A 19,658-nucleotide genomic window follows, 5' to 3' on the forward strand; every position below is an offset into this window, starting at 1 on the left:
CTTTAAACCGTAACACCAGCAAGAACTTCGCCGTTTGTGGCGATATTTGGTGTCCCGTGTGCTGTGTGACGCAAGACCCCAAACCTCAAGGTCTATTTGAATTTCTCTGTTAACTTGGGGTGTCAGGTGATGTTAACGCGTAGTTTATAAAACATGTTAAATTAAAAATGTGCTGCAGTTCAACAGTGTTTTCAACGGTGGGCGCCATACTACTTCCGGGGTCCGCGATGGTCACGTGACTGAAAGTTACGTCAAAGTTACGTCAAGTTACGTCCACAGTCTATGGTTACGTCCAACTCCGTCCTGGCGCCCTTTTACTACTTGCCGCCGGGCGTTATCGCTGGAAAGGAGAAATGATGCACAGAAATAAAAAGTAAAGTACAGTCAAGGGAGGACACAGCTGCTGTTCCATATTGTGTGTGTGTCTGGTGAACAGTGTCCTAAGGTAAGGAAGGCCTAAGTATACCTTTAAACAGGGCTGGAGCAGCGATTTTAAAAGTGCGGGAGTTCTAATGCTAGTATATTACCACCCTCTAGCAAATCAACACATTCTGTTTCATTTAATGTCCAATAACTTATATTAGCTGACAACAAGACAAAGTTACAAAAGATTATAATTAGACACTAACTTTATGAACATCCATTGTGAGTAACCCAGTTAGCTCTAAAAAAACAGATTCAAAACTGCTCTTTGTGATGCTTTTATTTTCTTATTGCCTTATGCCTCAGTCTCTTTATTTTCGGTTTTCATATAAAATGTGTTTTTATTTTGAAAAACTGCAAAGGGGACTTCCGCTACATCATAAAGTTACGGGAGTAAATAAATACAGCTAAAAGAACAACCAAGAGGACAAAATGTTACGCTTACGTTGTTTTGTGAGGTGGATTTATCCTAAAAACATCTGTTTGAGTGACTAACTCTCTTTCAGATAGGCAATAGTCTCATATCCATTATTTATTCCATGTGAAAAAATGTAATTATAATGAACTTGGCTGGACGCCAATAATATTTTGTTTATCAAGGTCAAAGTTAAATAACACTTTGGAACACTTCTGGATTCTTATGAAGAGAGTCTGGTTATTAGCCAAAACTGTAAGCACATAAATGTAAGGCAGAGTAATAAGAAGCTGGAAAGTGTTTGTTTTAATCATATGTTTTTAATTTGAAGAGACACTTCACATAATATGTAACATACAGGAATGTGTAATTTGGTTTTGCCAACATATACATTTATTTGTTATTATCCTAAATATATTGTCCTAATGATAAAAAAAACCTTTAAAAATAACATTTACCAATGTCAAAGAGCTGTCTCATTTACTTTTAGTAGCATGTAATAATGATAAATTGATCAAAGCCCTATAATCTATGGAAGAGGCCATTTGAAAGCAGACATTTAAATATTAATAAAAATCCTTGAACGTGTTCCAATAAGTACTACTACACCTACCCATGTACACGAAGCAGCTAAATTCAACTTCCATTGATTTATTTTGTTTTAACACAAGTGCTGTTCATATTTTAGGGATGGTCGTACTTTAATACCTGTGTTGCTGAAATCTCTACTGGGATCACCTGGATTACAATATGAGGGTTGTGGTTTAACTGTTTTTGTGCTTCTTAGTGCTTTATGTTAGTTAACTTGTGTTGGTTGAAATAAATGCTCCTATAATTTGTCTTTTTCATGGTCCATAGTTGGTGGTTAATACCTGTTCAACTTTATAATAGAAGAAGAAAGTAAAGACGATCTGCTCCCTCTCTCACACAGTCACAAACACATTTTCAATGAGCATGTTAGACACTTACATTATCACTATGGCACACTAACTCACATTTACACATTCCCTCCTCACCTCCCTCTTCAGCCCGAGGTGACACTGTCATTTTTAATAGTTGCCAATTCTAGCAGGGATCATTTAATTCTCCCAAATGATTTACACCAGTGCAAGTTAAATGGGAAAAGGGTCTCTTCTATTAAGAGATCAGTGGCTAGTGGAGACCTCCCCCTTAAATTGTCATATTTTCTGCTAGGTACGTGTTAGGTGTGTGTATGCAGTGTGTGTCACTCAGTTTCCTGGTTATGTTGAGGAGGCAGACAGTTGCCAAGACCATCCACAGGTCAACTTATATAACCTAGATAATTTAAAAAGCATTGACAGCACAATTTGTCCATGCAATGTTATTGCTTTGACCCCTATTAGTGTCAATGGGCCAGTTCATTTTTGAGCAAGAGTGCTTATCAATGTGTTTCCTTCACACTGTGATGGGGTGGTGTGAAACAAAGACAGAAGAACATCCTGATGGTAATTTAAAAGCCATTAGTTTAGATTGTAGTGATTATGCAGCATTTGAATCTTTAATGTGCTACTATTATCAAATAATTTAGCAGTAAAAAGTGTAGAAAAGGAAGTAATTATAAGAGTGTGAGTCAAATTGCAGACTGTTACTGCTTATTAAACAGCCAATTCAATTAACCTTTTCTTAACATAAACTTTATTTTATTGATTAACTGTCAGCAAAGGCCTGGTGGGACCTTGATCGGCCTTGAAAATACTCAATGGATCTCTGTGCAGACTCGGGGACACTCAGCACACATGCAGCTGTGAGTAATGTCTTCTGTTAGTAGAGGAACTGTTTTATTTTATCATTTTATGATTAGATTGGAAAAAAAAAACGGTCAATATGAACATGTAATAATCGTGAATTTTGGTAAAAAATACATGTTTTTACTTTTTGATATTGTATTTAGTGTCGCATGACTTTGGCACTGTATTGGGCTTAATCCTTGGCATAGTTAAGCCTTTTTTTAGATTGGGTTATAAAATTGGCAATATTATTATTTGTGTGTGTGAGGAAATTATTAAAGATTTTAACCATTAAAAAAAATGTGTATGCAGAAAGGAGGACCTGTGCTTGAGGAGGAGCTGTCTTTCTCCAGCAATCGTAGTCAAACAGGAAGTGGAAACACCATCTTACTACAGTTGTTGGAATTTAAAACCCATCTCCTTGAAATTGTGGAGGAGCTGCAGATTCAGAGGGTATAGTAGCAGTATAGTTTTGGCTTTTCATATTTTTTCAGTATTAAAAGAAGGGTGGGGCGCGCTGGTGGCCCAATGGTTAGGGCGCGCGTCCCATGTATTGAGGCTCTCGTCTCGAGTGGGAGGCCCGGGTTCGCTTCCACCCGTGGCCTCTTTCCGCATGTCATTCCCCGCTCTCTCTCCCTGTGTTCCAACTCTATCCACTGTCCTCTCTCTACATTAAAGGCACGAAAAGCCCAAAATAAATCTTTAAAAAAAAAAAAAAAAAGGTAAAAAGCTATTACTCAGGGAATTTCAAGTACTCTATTAAAGAACAACACTAAAGCCTAATTACTAGGCTTCACACGTATAATTTTCCAGCAGCAGATTGCATTCCACTTGTTCTGACCTGTTCACCAAAGAAACAATATGTCCTTGTTGATTTGTATAATCTAAGAGAAATTATGACATTTAATACATTATGTGTATGAGGAATAAAATGTCATATTATTGTCCCTAACCCCACAATCAATTTGTAACCCCAAACATTTAAAGAAATAGGTATACTGTTAAACATCAGAAAGAAGTTATGTGGAATCAACTACTCTTTTCTCATTGTGTATCTTAATATAAAATATTTATTAATTTTATGTAAATTAGACTTTCCAGTCAACTCCAGAAAATTAATTTCCAAAGAAAATTATAAGCACATGAAGCAGAGTCCCTAGAATGCAGAGTTTGAGAAGTATTGTGTACATCATTGCTGTTTTAAGCAGATTTTATTAATTAGGGTTATTTCTTCGTTCCAAAAAAGTACTGGATTGTCAAACTAAGAAAATTTTAAAGAAATTTTAATTATTCAGTTTGACTAAACTGTTTAAATAAAACATCCATTTAAAATCTTTAATTCTAAAAAGTTTTCCAAGATTAAGTACCCGTTACTGAGTTCATTTTACATTTACAAAACTCATACTTAAAATGTAATTAATTATTCTACTTGCATTAAGTCAACTCATATTTTAAAGCAGCACAGCAACTTAGATTCAGCTTGAATTTAAAGACAAAGTAGCTGTAATCGTTTTTTTTTTGAGGGGGGGTTGGCTCACTTTCTCAAGCTCCTATTCCTGATCAAACCAAGGTATGAATGTTCAGAAAACCCTTTATACAACAAAAAATGCAATACCTTATAGTAGCTTGTGCTGATTAAAAGATAAATATCTTAAAATTATATTAAGTTTCATATATACACAAGCCTTTTATTCAATAATATGCACATTTATTTAACATAGCTGATTGTTAGTAATATTGTTACATTTCTTGAAAAATTCAATATAAACATGTTTATTTGAAATAATAATATAAATATATAAAAAATATAAGATATAAAAATATTTTTAATGTACTTACATTACTGTAATCTGCAACCAAAATACAGGACCGAGCTATGTATGTATTGCCCCTTTCACATATGCAATGCACACCTAATCATTTTCCCACATTGTCCCTGATATCCTGAACGCTATCTGTCAAATTTGCTAACCCTGACTTTATCGTAATGTTTTCTTGCCAGAACCCGAGTAAAATGTCTGTGTAGAGTGAGGGTGATGTGTAAACACAGCTGGCAATAGTCTTTGCAAATTCATCCCGAGCGAGTTGGCAGGGTTATCACATTGTTCACAATGTGTGGAATTTCCCTGCATTATACTCTTTAACGCTTAACATATTTGTCAATATATTGTTTGACACCGTTGTGTTAATCTTGTTTAAAATAATGTAATGTCTTCCTATTTGAACAGCTGGTCCACATGCAATAAAAATATACAATATATATACAATATATACAAATAAATTCGGCCTTTTTTTCACTGAGATTATACACCATACACCATGCACGTGTATGTATGGATTTAATACAATAAAGATATAATTTTGGAATAAAAAATAGCTTTTTTTCTTAACCCTTGCCATTCCTATAAAGTTTGCCTAAAACTCCTAAGAATGGAATACCAAAAATACCAATGGCCTGGGTGGTCAGAATCGAACTGAACCGAAAACCTTTACCTGTATTGTTGCTTCCCTAGTGTCAGTATAATACAGTCAGATACACCTGTGTTTTCCATCATCATAATCCAGATACCCCCTCTGTCCTCTGCTCCTTCAGGAGCATTTAAAAGATTGGTCGATCATCCGTTATTGCAGAGGGTTATTTCCGGATCATAAGAGGAAAAGAAGTCAAGAGGAAGTATTATTTAGCATAATGAAAGGCACCCAGGAAGACAGGACACAGCTCTATTTGATCCACAACTCTGAAATATAATGATCACATACACAAGTGCCCCCCCCCCCCCCCCTCAAGCAAGTACTTTCAACCTGACAACACATTGTATGTGTACTTAAAGAGTAGGGTGGGCAAATGGGATGTTGGTTGTTTGTTGCCATTACTTTTTTATTGTTATAGTTTTGTTAACCAGGACACAAACATAAGATACTATGAGTATGGTTCCCCTAAGGCGCTGCTTTTATTAGAGTAGCATTTTGAAGTTTTTATGGGCTGGAGAGGTTAAGAAGCAAAAGGATGTCCAGACGTTCCTTAGCAGGTCACATTCCAATTGTTTTTTTTTCTTTAAAACAAAAACACAGTACAACCCTCTGTTTCAGTCTGTAAGAAACTAAAATTACTGAAATGGCATACATGCAGAGAAAAAAATAAATAAAGGTGTGTGCATACAGCTTTCAGAGCAGGCTAAAACAATGTCGTAAAAGCATGAGACACAATCAAACATCAGCAACAATAACAGGTTGATTCCCATGTTTACGATCAGTGTCTGTGAGCGATGCTGTGCAAAGCAGGGCTACACCACCTCATTTCTTATTTCATTTTTTTTGCCAACTTGAACATGGATAAGGAACAAGGGAGATCCAAAAAACACTGGGAGTGACCAACGGGAAAATCCTCCTTGATTTTCTTAAGACTTTCTTGCACAACATAGCTTCTTTGCTTGTTTAACAAAGTGGAGATAGTGGTGCATTAATAAGATCCATAATCAAGTTTGACATATTCTGCTTTGACTTGTGTTAATACAGTACCAACATTTCCATTTCGGCTCTTCACCATCAAAAGCTTCTTAATACAAAGCACCACACTTGCAAGTGAAAGCTAGAGTAACCCACAATTCACACATACTCCGTGCGCGCCGCGGTCCGTCAGCGCCGCGCACTAACACACAAAGAAGTGAATATTTAACAGATAAAGTTTGGGCAGTGAGCGTTTGTTGATGTGCGTTGCAAAGCCATATCTGACGCTCCCATGCTGTTGGGAAAAGCCATAAGAAGCCTTTTGCAATATTCACGTAAAAACAAAATGTCGCATGAAATATTGTATTCTTAAAACATACATACCCCTTGCATGAAATAACGTCTTCATGCCCAGATACAACAACAATTCCTAAAAATGTTGGATGCTGTTTAAAATGTAAATAAAACAGAATGTTATTATTTGCAAAACATTGAATAACATAATGATACGTATGTTGTCTTTGTGCTACTTGGGGTTTCAGTGTTTAGCAATGTTTATCACATTTTATTTACATTTACATTTTTCACAATAACCCAACTTTATGACCAGTAGAAAGCATAAATTTAAAGGTTCTATATGTAACTTTTTACATGTATAAATCATTTTTTATCACCCATTAATAAGCGAACGGTTAACTGATGTGAAACAGTAGATGTTCACTGTCTATCTGTGTTGCCTGTGTACAAATTTTCCCCGGGTCATACACACTCCCGGTCTTCACCTCCACAGCCAGAGGCCGTCTTTCACACACTTCTATCCGCTCTAGGAGCTCTCAAAGACAAACTCATCACACACTCCTGCTCTCAGCCAGTGCCTGCAGAGACTGTCGTTTGTAGGATGGAGAATGAATACAGACACACAGACTCCTTCACAGACTTTCACATATGTGTGACCACTTACCTCCTCTGTTAACATTATGCCGGTAAATATCCAGTGTTTGGCGGCCGATGATGATGCTCGTTTGTGTACGAGCACATATGACGAGCACGCAAGGGAGAGCGAGCAACAGGTTACTGGTGCAGTTCACCTAATGGCCATGCGGTATCGCTACAGACGCAGTATTTTTGAAAGAAGTAAAAAGTAAATAAGTTGAGGAATTGTTCAACAAATCAGAAATGTAAATGTTTTAGTATTCTTAGTCCAAAGTTGATTTTTTTTGTCCCCTTGGATTTCTATTGATTACTAATCTTAATAAAGCTTAATAATGTCTTTAAAAAAATACACATTTACAAACGAACACACCTCTCAAACACAAAAACTTTTCCTCAGTGCAAAATTAACAGTTTTGTTTCTACTGCAATCTTTTTTTTTTAGGTGACATGCCACCCTTCTAGCATGGTTTAATGGGGACTTTAAAAATAAACTCAGCGAGTAAACCAGCTCCCCCATGCACATAAAAAGTCCTGAGGATATAGAAAGCAATTGACTTTTACCTTCCTTCTCTGGGAGAAGAGGGAGGATAGGCATGGCTTTCCCCATATATCACCTCCCTTCTCAGTGTGCTTTTCTAAAAGACACAGAGAAATGAACAAAAGAAACATACTGGCTCAACTCCACTGAGTTAGTTGGCTAAAGAATAAAATAAATTGCGTATTTTTACCTTGTTCTGTGCCTGTTGGCATCACAAATGCAGCAGCCATTCCATCTTAAATCACTGAATTGTTATTTTATTTATCTGGTTTTCCTATTCCAGTTTTCCTTTGTGTCTGATTGCAAATTACTCCTGGCTTGGAATGATTGTTTTCTCTTAGCAAAACTGGTTGAGAATCAGCCTTTATGTAACCTTTTGCATTTCCATGGTTCAGGATGCAAAGACACTATTTGAGGATCAGATCAGTAAGCTTGTGTTGGAGAACCAGGAGCTGGAGTGGGAGAAGGTATGGCTGGGCCTTGCTGGTTTTGATCAGTACTTGGGTATTGGGTTGACATTCACAAAATATAATATGATCTTAATTTCAATTGAATTTAACAAATCAAACATTTTTAAATACTTGTTCTTTGTTGTTGCTTTGATCATTGTTTTGATTTTGTGTGTGACAGGCATCCCTACAACATCAAATAGAAACAGTGACAAACCAGCACACTGAGGCCCTAATGAATGCACAGAAGCAGGTATGTTAGCAAATGTTAACAGTGTTTATACTGAAAACTAATGATTTGATCATTGCATTAAAACCATTTGAATTTATTTACCCCTCTAGTTCCAGGCCAAAATAAGTAACATTGAGGAGGAGAAGGTAAGAAGAGGTTATTCCCCAACATGTCTACAATATCATTTTGTTTAATTGATGTTATAAGTGGAGTAGTAAATGTGCTCTGGTATTCATTGTTCTTTGGCACTCACGGTAGTATTTTTCTTATTCAAATTGCAGGGGATATTCCAAATCAGTGTTGAGTTAAAAGACAAGGAAATGATCAACTTAAAGGAGGCAATGAAGTCGCTACAGGTACTTCAAGCAAGGACAGCCTCTTCTCTCAATGTGAATCTCTCTCTCTTCAACACATCATCAATGTTCTGTCTTCCTTTCTGACAATCTTTTTTTAAAATCAGAAGTAAGGTTAATATCATTAAGCTGTTCAATGAGATGCTTATGCCCGACTAGAGTCGAGGCTAGACGGTGTCACTGCACAGGCCTGACCTAGTCTCACTGCTAGAGTGTTAATCTTCAAGGATGACACCACAGAGTTGATATACAGCCATCCCCACGGTCTGCTGCACTTTAACAGCCCAGCGGCGTAACAGAGACAATAGACTGTTTGGCTAAAGTGAGGCCCCATGTGTGAATTCCTTTGACGCGGTCTGGTGGATTCATTTAATTTAACAAATTTCCCCATCAATGACAGTTTGCATTGAAGTGATTTAATTGCCATGTCATGAAAATTTGCTTTATTGCAATTTTGGCTCCATTAGAACAGTGCGGTTTAATTGATCTATAGTTAAATCTAAATAATTAATAAAAGCAGTCTAATATTAGTGAATACTCTGTCTGCAGCTACATAAAAGGCAAATAGCATCTTAATATAGTACGCAGGTAATGGCCCTTTGATTTGAAAATGTATGCCTCATTATTTGTATTAAATCAGAGTCATTTATTAATCCTTGGGGAACAGAAGTGTGTTTCAAAACAGTCATGTTGTTGCCAAAAGTAAACAAACTACTGCATTGTCTTTGAAACAGGCTGATGTGCTTCTTAAATCTGACACTTTTAATCTAATTTTAAAACAAATTCACTATCTTGGAGCTACATATTCATATGATACAATAATATATTTCCTTTTTTGTTGTTTTTTATTTTATCAAATATTAAATATGAGTGCATCTCAAACACAGCTTTAAAAAAAAAAAAAAAAAAAAAAAAAATCTAAAATAAGGCCAAATAATGCCCCATCTCACCATATCCCATATCCCCTTAAAAAACAGGTAGCGGAACCCTTGGGTCCAGAATGAGAATCTGATTCTGAAATCTGAAATAGATACTAATAGATAATAAATACCTAATGCCCTGTACTGATGCTCTGCCATTATTCGGCCTTTGTACTTTTAACCCACCGAACCCACCAGTGGCATAATACTGGAGTCCCTGTGTGTGATATGACTTAGCTTTATGGTATATCACATACACACACACTCAGCCCTGGTCGACCCTGTCGTCTCTACCATCAAACATTGCCACTTTTTAACACCTGTAACACCTCTGTAACAGAGAGCAAAAAAAATGACTTGGCCCCACCATTAACACTCGGACGTTGAAATAGCACTCATGGCGTAAAAAGGGGCGTAAACGTCCTGCATTGATAGCTAATGCAAAAGGGGATAATAAATCACTGGCTGTTTTTTAAATGATCCCCAAAATGTGATTCGCTCTACAGCAGCCTATGAGTATCTGCACACTTCTAACGGCTTAGTTTGAGACAGAAAATACAACTTAAATATCTGAACTGAGTGACTTGAAAACAGATTCATATTTTAAATTTGATTTGGTCTGACAGATAATTTAGCTGCAAATGTTCATGAACCATTCATCAATGATCATATGGGAAACTCTCCATTTTTCTTTTATTCCAGTATCTGGGCGTTATTCCCCAGTATTAATATAAATAGATTTTATGGTTGGTGTATTGGGCTTTATGATTTAGATGTTATTTAAATTCATCAATCCATGAAAGATTAATGAAAAGTTTGATTGACTTATTGATTTATTAAAGAAAATGTTACAGATAATCAGAGTCAGAATCAGTAAAGACTCACATAAATACATAGGACGCACATTTTTCAGATGGATGTAATATTTGTATTTGCAAAATAAGTGCACACATATATATACAATAACATTTTAAATAAATGGTATCACAATTTAGATTAAAAAAATTATAAACATGGGTACTATTGAATACATCTGATAAATGTTTTGATTACTTGAGTTAATGTTTTTAAATTCATACACTGTTACATATTTTTGAACTGTTCTTCACCTAATTTTTCTTTGACTGCTTTTTGACAGATGCTGAAATACAATTTGGAAAAGAAAGCAAATGAACTGGTAATGAATTTTTCCACTCATAAAAATTGTTTTCAAGGGATTGATGAGTGTGATAAATTATTTTTACACTGTAGTGGTGCCAAGAAAAGATAAGTTTGAAAGATGGAGTTTATGAGCAATAATGGATAAGGAGTGTTTAATACTTTAGACTGCTACAACAAGAGATACAATATTTCAATTAAAATGTTTAATAACTACAAATTGCTTGTTTTAATCTTTATCACATAGCAGTGCCTAATCAGAGGAAGTCAATGTAAGCTTGTTTTTTGGAGAGAGGGACTAGTGTGAATTAAAGTGAGGGGAGTCACCTGGAAAAGTAGAGCGAGAGTAAAGTGATCTTCTCTGCTTGATACAGACAATGCCTCATAATGGCAGTTTGAGGCTTTCTCTGAGTTTATTCCTATATCAACAGAGAGAAGCAGGTACTAGCTGTGCTAAACCATCTTCCTTTGTATCACTTGACAGAAAGCTTCCCTGTAGTGTTTTAAAGCTGTTTTCACACATGCACTCCTGAAAACATTCTAGAAATTTAGAGACTTTCAGGCAAAATCTCTGCAAGCTGCCTGTGAAATCCTCCTGAGATGCCAGTTCACATTTGCACCTTACAGTACGGGGTCTGTAGTCCAAGAAAATGGTGTCCATAGTTGCATTCCATGTGTGGCAACTTTTGTGCAAGTGGTTGGAAATAAATTTGAATCTTAGATCATAATTGTTTGTCAAGTTAACCTTAACACAAAACCAAAAACATGCACGAAACAACGCCACCCTGGGATATTCACCCAAGGAAATATTTAAATATAACGGTACCAATTTATAAGGCACTCAGGTTCATTTCACTAAGAGGCAGGAGACATAATTCAATTTATAAAATTGTAATTAACTTTATCAAAAAAATTTGGTTAAAATGAAGTTAAAGAAAAACAGCAAACACACAGGGACATTGAGGGAAAAGAGGGACCATGATCATATGCTTATCAGTACTACATGTACGTATTGAAAATATTCAATTTAAATGTAGCACTGATATACAACAAAATAGGGTAGAAAAACATAGTGGCCAAATGAAAACATAATGAAGCAGGTTTATTACATCTAGAAAGACCGCACAAGTCTCGCAAAGTCGGAGTGAAAAACTTGACACAAGTTTCAGGAGCTTTGTGCATATGTGAATAGTGCTCATGTTTGACAAAAAGCATACAGATCATGAGCCCCTCAGTCCTCTAGCATAGTTTGGAAGAAAGACTAGAAGCAGCTGAAGTAGCTAACAGCTAACCTAATTTCAAAAGCTCAATTTATTAAAGAATGATCTAGTTTGTTTAATCCAAAAGAAACAACAAGTTCATGTTTTCAAACTGTCTAGAATAAAACTTTCGTTTGGCCCACAGAAGTAAGTTCATGAAACCTTAATGTCATTTTACTAGAAAATGTTATCTATAGAAAAAGCCAGATTATTGTTCCAAATGTACTTCTTGTATTAATTCTAACCAGGACAAGCTAACCAGGTGGCGTCTGTAGCTTTATTTTTAACATAGATTTTTTTTAATCCATTTTGTCTTTTTTAAAAAGTACATTAGATTTTTCCCAAAATGTTGGGCAATTACTTTAAGAAAAGAACAATTATTAAGTTTACGTTTATTTTAATGTTTAGAAGGCTCTCATTTGTTTGATTTTACTACACTCCTTGCACAGGAACAGAAACTAGCATTGCAGAACAGGTCAAAGGACAGCCACCTGATCCAGCTGGGAGAGGTTGAGAAACGTTTCAGTGCTCTGTCCAGGCAGTGCAACATGGTCAAACAGGCCCACGAGAAACTTGAACAGAATGGTAATATACGGTTGGATGGATACACACACAAAAGCATATGGTGGTCATAGCAAAGGCCTAAAACTTACATCATAGAGCACAAAGACAAATTGCACCTAAAGTTATGGTATCCTGTTAAGGAAAGGTAACAACATACTCTTAGATCAGATCTATGGCATCCTGCTGGTAAATAACATTTTATATGATTCTTTTGATCATCGTTCATTGTAGCTTTGTGTTGTCAGTTTAGAAGAAGAACCAGGTAGGGCTTTCTAGTTCAATAGTTTATTTAGGATGAGTTCTAAATTGACATTTTCTCTAATACTGCCATGTATCCACTAAGCAGATGAGTTACTTTTTTTTATCACTAATATTTGGATTATGCGAAATCCCAGCTGCATTCAAACCTTAAATAATATGTCTTGCACATCATATGGATCACTCAGAGTAAATGATACTTTGCACTTAAATGTATGTGTGCCTCACTGTTTAGTGGAGCAACTTTATTACTTAAAAAAAGGCAAAATGTAATGCTATATTCAGAGCGTACATGTTTTGTCTTAATCTGTAGACAAATTTATTGTAATAATATTTAAAATTGCACATATGTATCTTAAATTAATTATGTTATCTTGCTCTGTGTAATTGTAGTTGATGAGACCATGAAAATGAACACAAAACTGACTTCTGCAAATGGAAAACAAATATCAACCATTATATCACTGAAGAAGGTATGTCAAAAATTGCTTTAATATTTGGAATCATTTATGGTCAAGACGTCATATTTTGATAACAACTAGCTGTCTCTAAATGGTTATTCTTTCCAACATTCCCCCTTTGTTAATAAGTATTTAGTTCTGTACCACAGCAAATACAATTGATGGATTCCAAAGATATTGTCTAAAGTAAAGATTTAGACAAAAGTATTCAAAATACTCGTTTAAAATGAACAACTTGGATAATCATTCAGTGTATGGTGCTTTTCTCAGGGGTTGGAGGAAGCAAGTAGCAAACTGATCAAAACCAACGTGTCAACATTTCGAAATGACAAGACCCAAAATCCTACAGGAACAGAGAGGTGTTTACAGCAACTGCATCAGAAACTGAACATGGTAAACGAGTCTGTCCTATACTGAGCTTTCACACCATAATCAGCAAAGTCAACATGCCACAAAGATAACAATAGTTATAGTCTTCTATATTCCTTCTGCATTTTAAGGAAACTGAAGTCATCAAGAAAATCAGGGAAGAAAATCTAGGTTTAAGAGAAGATAAACAGGTAAAAACTTATATTATATTACTGAAAATATAAAGGAAACATTTTCTATCCAAAGTAAAACTGAAACAAATGTCTCTCCTTATGAATTAAAGATAGATTTTACTTCATCTTAAACCGAGCTTTTTCAGTCACTTCTGTCATGTGTGTATTTATTGTGGATGCCTCTATGTTCGTTTAGGAGGTGATGAGATCGCTGCAGCATACCCACCAACTTCTGTTGAGTCAGACACAGACAGTTAGCAAAGTGGAAATGGAGCTGCAGACATATAAACAGCGGTATCAGGTCAGTATTTAATTCACTGCTAGCGTTCGACAAAACTTTCTGTATTGTAAATATTCATGTAAGCTTAATTTGAAACATAGTTACACTACCTGCATACAGTCTGTAAGTGGATCACCACAGGAAAAATTTAAAACTTTATTTAATATTATTATTTGTATTTATTTGTCCTGGCACCCTCCCTGTATATGTAATACCATGACTCCTCAAACCACAGGTCACATAACACAAATATATCCAAATCCATTGCACACTCATAATCAAATCAAATATTCATAATTATTATTTTTTTCAACAATAATCCCCACTCTCAGGCTAACCTTACATCATCCATACATGCTGTAACTGGTTTGTGTTGCATTGTTGTCAAACTTATGTTTGTTAATTGAAATTTAACTCACAAATAAAAATACTTTCAAGTTTAAATGAAAGCGTAGAATGTCAAGCTATAGAACCACATTGTATAATCATCCAGTCTGTAAACGCCCTGACACACCAAGCAGACGGCAAAGAACTAGTGGCAACGAAGGGCGCCTGTGGCATCGCCTCACGCCAACCACCTTGTGCGTTCTGCTCATGAGTGAGAGGAATTACTCTCCATGCCAGCAGGGGGCGGTAGTCCGTTGTTATGATACGACAACACCATCTTGGATAAATAGATTGCCCTTTTGTTGCTTCTCCTAACTTTGGCCTTATATATTCTCTTTTTTCTATTTTCTATAAGCCGTATCCTTCAATTATTATTGAGGCCAAAGTTATTAAGAATGCATAAATGATAGAGTATGTTTTTGTGTTGTGCAGGTAAATACCCAGCACTACCTAATGGTCACTCTCTGATAAGGAATCTTTCAGGGTTCTTAAAATGATAATAGAAAGTTTAAACAAGGACAGAAATAAATGACATCCATTATTTCTCCTTTGAAATGTGAGTGTGGTGTATCACAACACATGCATCATGAATATGGCCCCTGTGTGCAACTGAATTATACTCAAAGTGTTTATTATCCCTTCATGGCTTTACAGTTTATTCACTTTTCAGTACCTAGATCCCTTTTTTGAATTTTACTTCACCTATTAATTTATATATATTAAACTCATTATTTAAAATGACAAGAGCCAGCTGATTTGTATTAGAAAGAAGCCCTCTCTCTCCCTGTCCTGTGTAAGACTCACATTAATGTTAAATAAGCACATAAAAATTTAGTGTTGCATTAAAAATCCTATAGGTGATTAATTTTATTGCAGGACCTTAAGCAGGAACATGAGTTGATGCAAGAGAAAAGCAAGGCCATGGAAAACAAGGTTGCCCATCTGATGGAGAGTTCAATATCCTCAAAGACCAGCTGGGACAAAGAGGTAGGAGAAACACTTTAATATATAATATTACATAGTGACATGCTGTGTTTAAAAAAAAAAAAAAAAATCAGGTTAGTTTGTAATGCTAAAAAAAGGAAAAATGTTGATGATTTATAATTATCATACTGAAATAGGTGATCAAGTCTTAAATTCGTCTCTTTGTATTTCACAGAAGGCTGTGTTTCTGGATCACATCAAGAGTCAGCATCAGGACCTTCAAGCTGTGCGAGAGGCTTATGACAAAATTAAACAGGAACACTCCAAACTCTTGCTGAAATCTACGCTTTTAAATGGACTGAAGGTAAAGACAGACAATGGCACAAACACATGTAAAGTGGCCTTTGAAACACTCAAAAAACAGGGTAATTAGAAATGACACAGAAAAATGACAAATGCGAACAGACAAAGATATTCATTTTAGGATTTTACTTTCCAACTTTTAGCTTATTATAAGATGAACTTTATTTTCCCAGTGGGAAATTTTCCTTGGACTCCACCGTGCTTTGATGCAGCAACAAGATATCAAAGTACATTCATTTATCCATCAGTAATGCATGTCCAGTTAAATAATCATTCAATTCTGTACATAGAAATGACTAAAACCATAAATATCATAATAATTAAGAACAGTGATGAACAACTGCAGGTTCAACGACACATCCACACACACACTCACCCCCACACACTCATACACACTTAAGCCTCTTTTCGAACAAAGATCCCCAGAACTAAAAGGTTCAGGGGCTTCTCTTCAAGGAACTAAAAGGTTCCTGTGGCCCAAAGTTGTCAGCATTTCCTTGAACCAAATTAGGCTGTATTGCTTTGCGAACAGCTTAATTGATTAACAATGAAAGGGAGACGAGTGCTGTGTTCAGTGTGTCAAAGGGAAAGAGGAATTTAATGAAAAAGTTAGACGAATTAAACTGGAAACCTAACCCCCCTCATTTTACCAAACACATAAAAAACACCTTTTAGGAAGATGAATGATATCAACCCCTTCAGTGAATTTCTTAAAGTTAATATTGGGGGGAAAGTATTTTTGTAATTATGACATTGAAACTTTAGAACATCTAATTTTTGATTTTGAATACTCAAGATCTTTATTGGGGTCATTTCACAGTTGGATTTCTGAAAAAGATTAACAGTCGACAAAGTTAGAATATAATATAATCAAAGATGGAATTCTAAAGGAGAATAAAATAAGAAAAAGTACAATTCACTCATTATTTGGCCAACTTAAATGTAGATTCTTTATGTAGAAGTCAAACCAAGTTTTTTTTTATCTTCATGAATGAGTTAATAACTTAACGCTTAACACATGACACTTAAATTAAAACTAATCAAGTTTAAGAGAAAAACAAACTATAAAGTTTGACTCCTGATTAGACTTCTGACTATTCTTCTTTTGTTGTTTGCTTTTCTATTTATTTAGATTTTTAGTTATGTTTTGTTCATTTGTTCTTTCCCGTACCGTGCTTAAGCATGATTGCCCCCCTCCTCCTCATTTCCCTGCTGGCCTTTTATACATAACGTTGTTATACAGCATATGCATAGCTTTATGTTATAATGAAGCATGCTCAGTTAAGAAGACAGGCGAACTCCAGAAACATATTTAAAAAGTGAAGCGTGGTCGAGTCTGCACATCAGAGAACAACACAGAGACAACTACTACAACTACTTTACAGAGCTTACTTTGAGTCATTTTAATCAGATACAGCTATGAATGGGTATCGTTAGGATTTTATTTATACTGGTACTGCTTATCGATACCGATACTTATTGATACTACTTTTATTACTTGGTGCAAAAACTAAACCTATGACTTGAAAGATGTCTAATGTAAAAGATAAAATATATAACTAGAGATTTCGTTGCAATAAGAGGATTGACTTTATGTGTATGTTTCAAGGAAACATTTGTAACTTAAAATGATTATTTTTGAAGTTGAAACACTTAGAAATAGATGCCATTTTCATTACACTCCCTGGACATTTTAAGTAACCTCAGAAACTCTGACTTCTGCATATGTCCTATAATGGTTATACTTTGTTTTTACCATTTCATTATCGTAAATGTTTAGTCGTCTACAATGTGCTCTGTGATGCTTCTCGTGTTACGTTTCTATCACAGTAAAATGCTGATATGTTAAAATAATGTCATTTTACTGAGACCAAACACATCAGGGTGCTAAAGATTAACTTAATGATATGACATCAAGACACATTGCTCTCCACGGGGCAGGAGAGAGACAGAAAGCTGCAGGTAACAACACTAAGGTAAATCACTGAAGTCAATGAATATCTTCTCTCTGTTAACAGTGACAAACAGAGTGACAGATGAACGATCCTCCACAGGCTGCAGAGGCAGCGCTTGATCCTGCGTATAGGAGCAGAAAATAATTCTCTGACTCTGGTTTTCTGAAGCACATCGTAGTAACGACGAGCGTCTCTGCAATAAATTTCCTTTTTTTCTTTTGTTCAGTTGTTTTGCTCATATTTATCAAAGACTCCTCTCAGCTGAGCCTCGGCCCACAGACACAGACAGAACACTCCAGATTACTCCATAATATAGGCGGTCACACTGGGAATCCCTGCCGTGCCTAAGCATGCTTCACCCCTAAAGTCCAAATCGTTTGACCAGTGTGACCGCTCCGTGCCGTGTTCAGGCACAGTACACTTCCTTGGCCTTGGCACGCTTGAACAGTCATGTTCTCTGTGATGTTCTCTGATGTGCAGACGTGGACTCAACTGCACGTCCCTTTTTTTTTTATTATCCTCGAGTCCGTCTGTTTGTAAACTGAGCACGCTTCATAATTACATAAAGCATGCATGTGTTGTATTACGAAGTTATGTACAAGAGTTTGCTTAGGCCCGGTTTGTCCTGGAGCAGTGTAACCGCAGGCTCGTGCAGGCCAGTTGGGGAATGTGGAGGGCGGGAGCAATCATGTTTAAGCACGGTACAGGACAACATTGCCAGTGTGACTGAGCTCTTATGGCGCGGCCACACTAGCTATCCGTACCGGCTTGGTAGAAAAATACAGACAGACAAAATGTGCATATTTTGTGAGTATTACATCATGTTTCTGTTTTCATGTGCAAACCACTTTATATTATTCTGTGGTATTTTATCTTTTATTGAAACTTTTTCCTCGGGATCAATAAAGTATCTACATATCTATCTATTCAATTTTTCTATTCAATTCAAAATTGCTTTATTATCATGGAAAACGTACGTTTACATTACTAAAGCTAAAGTCAAAATAAAACACAAAATTAAGTAGAATTAAAGAAATCAAAGATTCAATATTAAACTAATATGTGTAATTATTAATTATATTGTAAATATATGTAATTTTAATGACAGATTTAAATTAGACCTGTCCGATATAGAGCAGACCTCTTTTGCATTAGATGTGGGGCTTTTGCAATATAATTAAGGTTTTTATTCCTGATTGATTTGAACAAAACTGAGACATGAGTTTTATGTGATTTCTTATTATTATAACATGTGAAGTGAGCTCAGAAACTCACCTGATGTATTCTGTTTCTACCTGTTGGAAATTATTTTAAAAACCTGGCTAATCATAATAAGTAAGGTCTTTTACCTGCTTTTTGTAAAGTGTCTTGAGATAACACTTGTTATGAGTTGACGCTATACAAATAAAAATGTATTGATTGATTGATTGATTAATCTAAGTTCGATTAGCCTGATCCTGAGCAGACTTGTTCACCAACATAAGTTACCATGGTAACTTAGTTAGGATTCATCATTTTAATCCTGCTTCATGGTATGACCCCTGGTGTTTTGTTGTTGTTTGCTTTAATAATTGTAATTAAAGCAACTTTAAATCCTAAAAATGTGACATCTTTTCTCTTAACAGAGGAGAGACGGCCGCCAATGCCAGAATTATAACAGCCAGCACTTTCCAACTTTAGAGGAGAGGATTGATGAACCGATCTCTGAATCTGACCTACCAGCTCTGCAGAACTTGGCCTCCACTAAGACCAAAAACAGAGACTCTCCGGAGGACACAGAAGCAAAGCTTATAACCACTGAAGCAATTGGAGGTCAGCCAGATTAATATACAGTACACTAAACTATTTATAACTTGTTCTTACAATTTAGTAAGCAACTATCTTGACTGACGACTAGAGAATCACATCTCAACATTATGACCTTTATTTATTCTTATGCCATCATCCTGAGTAGAAGTGTAACACGATACTGTAAAATATGATCTGCCCCCGCTCCCAAAAGCAAAAGCTGAAACTAATATTCAAGTAAAATAAATTATTTATTATTAT

The 19,658-nt window shown here is 35.6% G+C and overlaps 1 protein-coding gene across 1 annotated transcript; it reads left to right on the plus strand.

Moving 5' to 3' along the window:
• Positions 1 to 7,010: 7,010 nt before the first annotated feature.
• On the plus strand, positions 7,011 to 10,728 carry LOC114921522 (coiled-coil domain-containing protein 73-like). The gene is made up of 6 exons (XM_065956589.1): positions 7,011 to 7,103; positions 7,900 to 7,971; positions 8,135 to 8,206; positions 8,296 to 8,331; positions 8,467 to 8,541; positions 10,597 to 10,728. The coding sequence occupies exons 1-6, from the start codon at positions 7,011 to 7,013 to the stop codon at positions 10,726 to 10,728; spliced, it is 480 nt and encodes a 159-aa protein (XP_065812661.1).
• The last annotated feature ends 8,930 nt before the right edge of the window (positions 10,729 to 19,658 follow it).

The sequence above is a fragment of the Labrus bergylta genome, chromosome 7 (assembly GCF_963930695.1).
Source record: "Labrus bergylta chromosome 7, fLabBer1.1, whole genome shotgun sequence".
In the NCBI taxonomy this organism is placed as follows: Eukaryota; Metazoa; Chordata; class Actinopteri; order Labriformes; family Labridae; genus Labrus; species Labrus bergylta.

Excerpts from the sequence above, each read along its gene's own strand:
- LOC114921522 (XM_065956589.1), top strand. The coding sequence starts at position 7,011 with ATGCCGGTAAATATCCAGTGTTTGGCGGCCGATGATGATGCTCGTTTG. Across the intron at positions 7,104-7,899 it reads CAAGGGAGAGCGAGCAACAG|GATGCAAAGACACTATTTGA; the intron begins GTTACTGGTGCA and ends TCCATGGTTCAG. Across the intron at positions 8,207-8,295 it reads TAATGAATGCACAGAAGCAG|TTCCAGGCCAAAATAAGTAA; the intron begins GTATGTTAGCAA and ends TTACCCCTCTAG.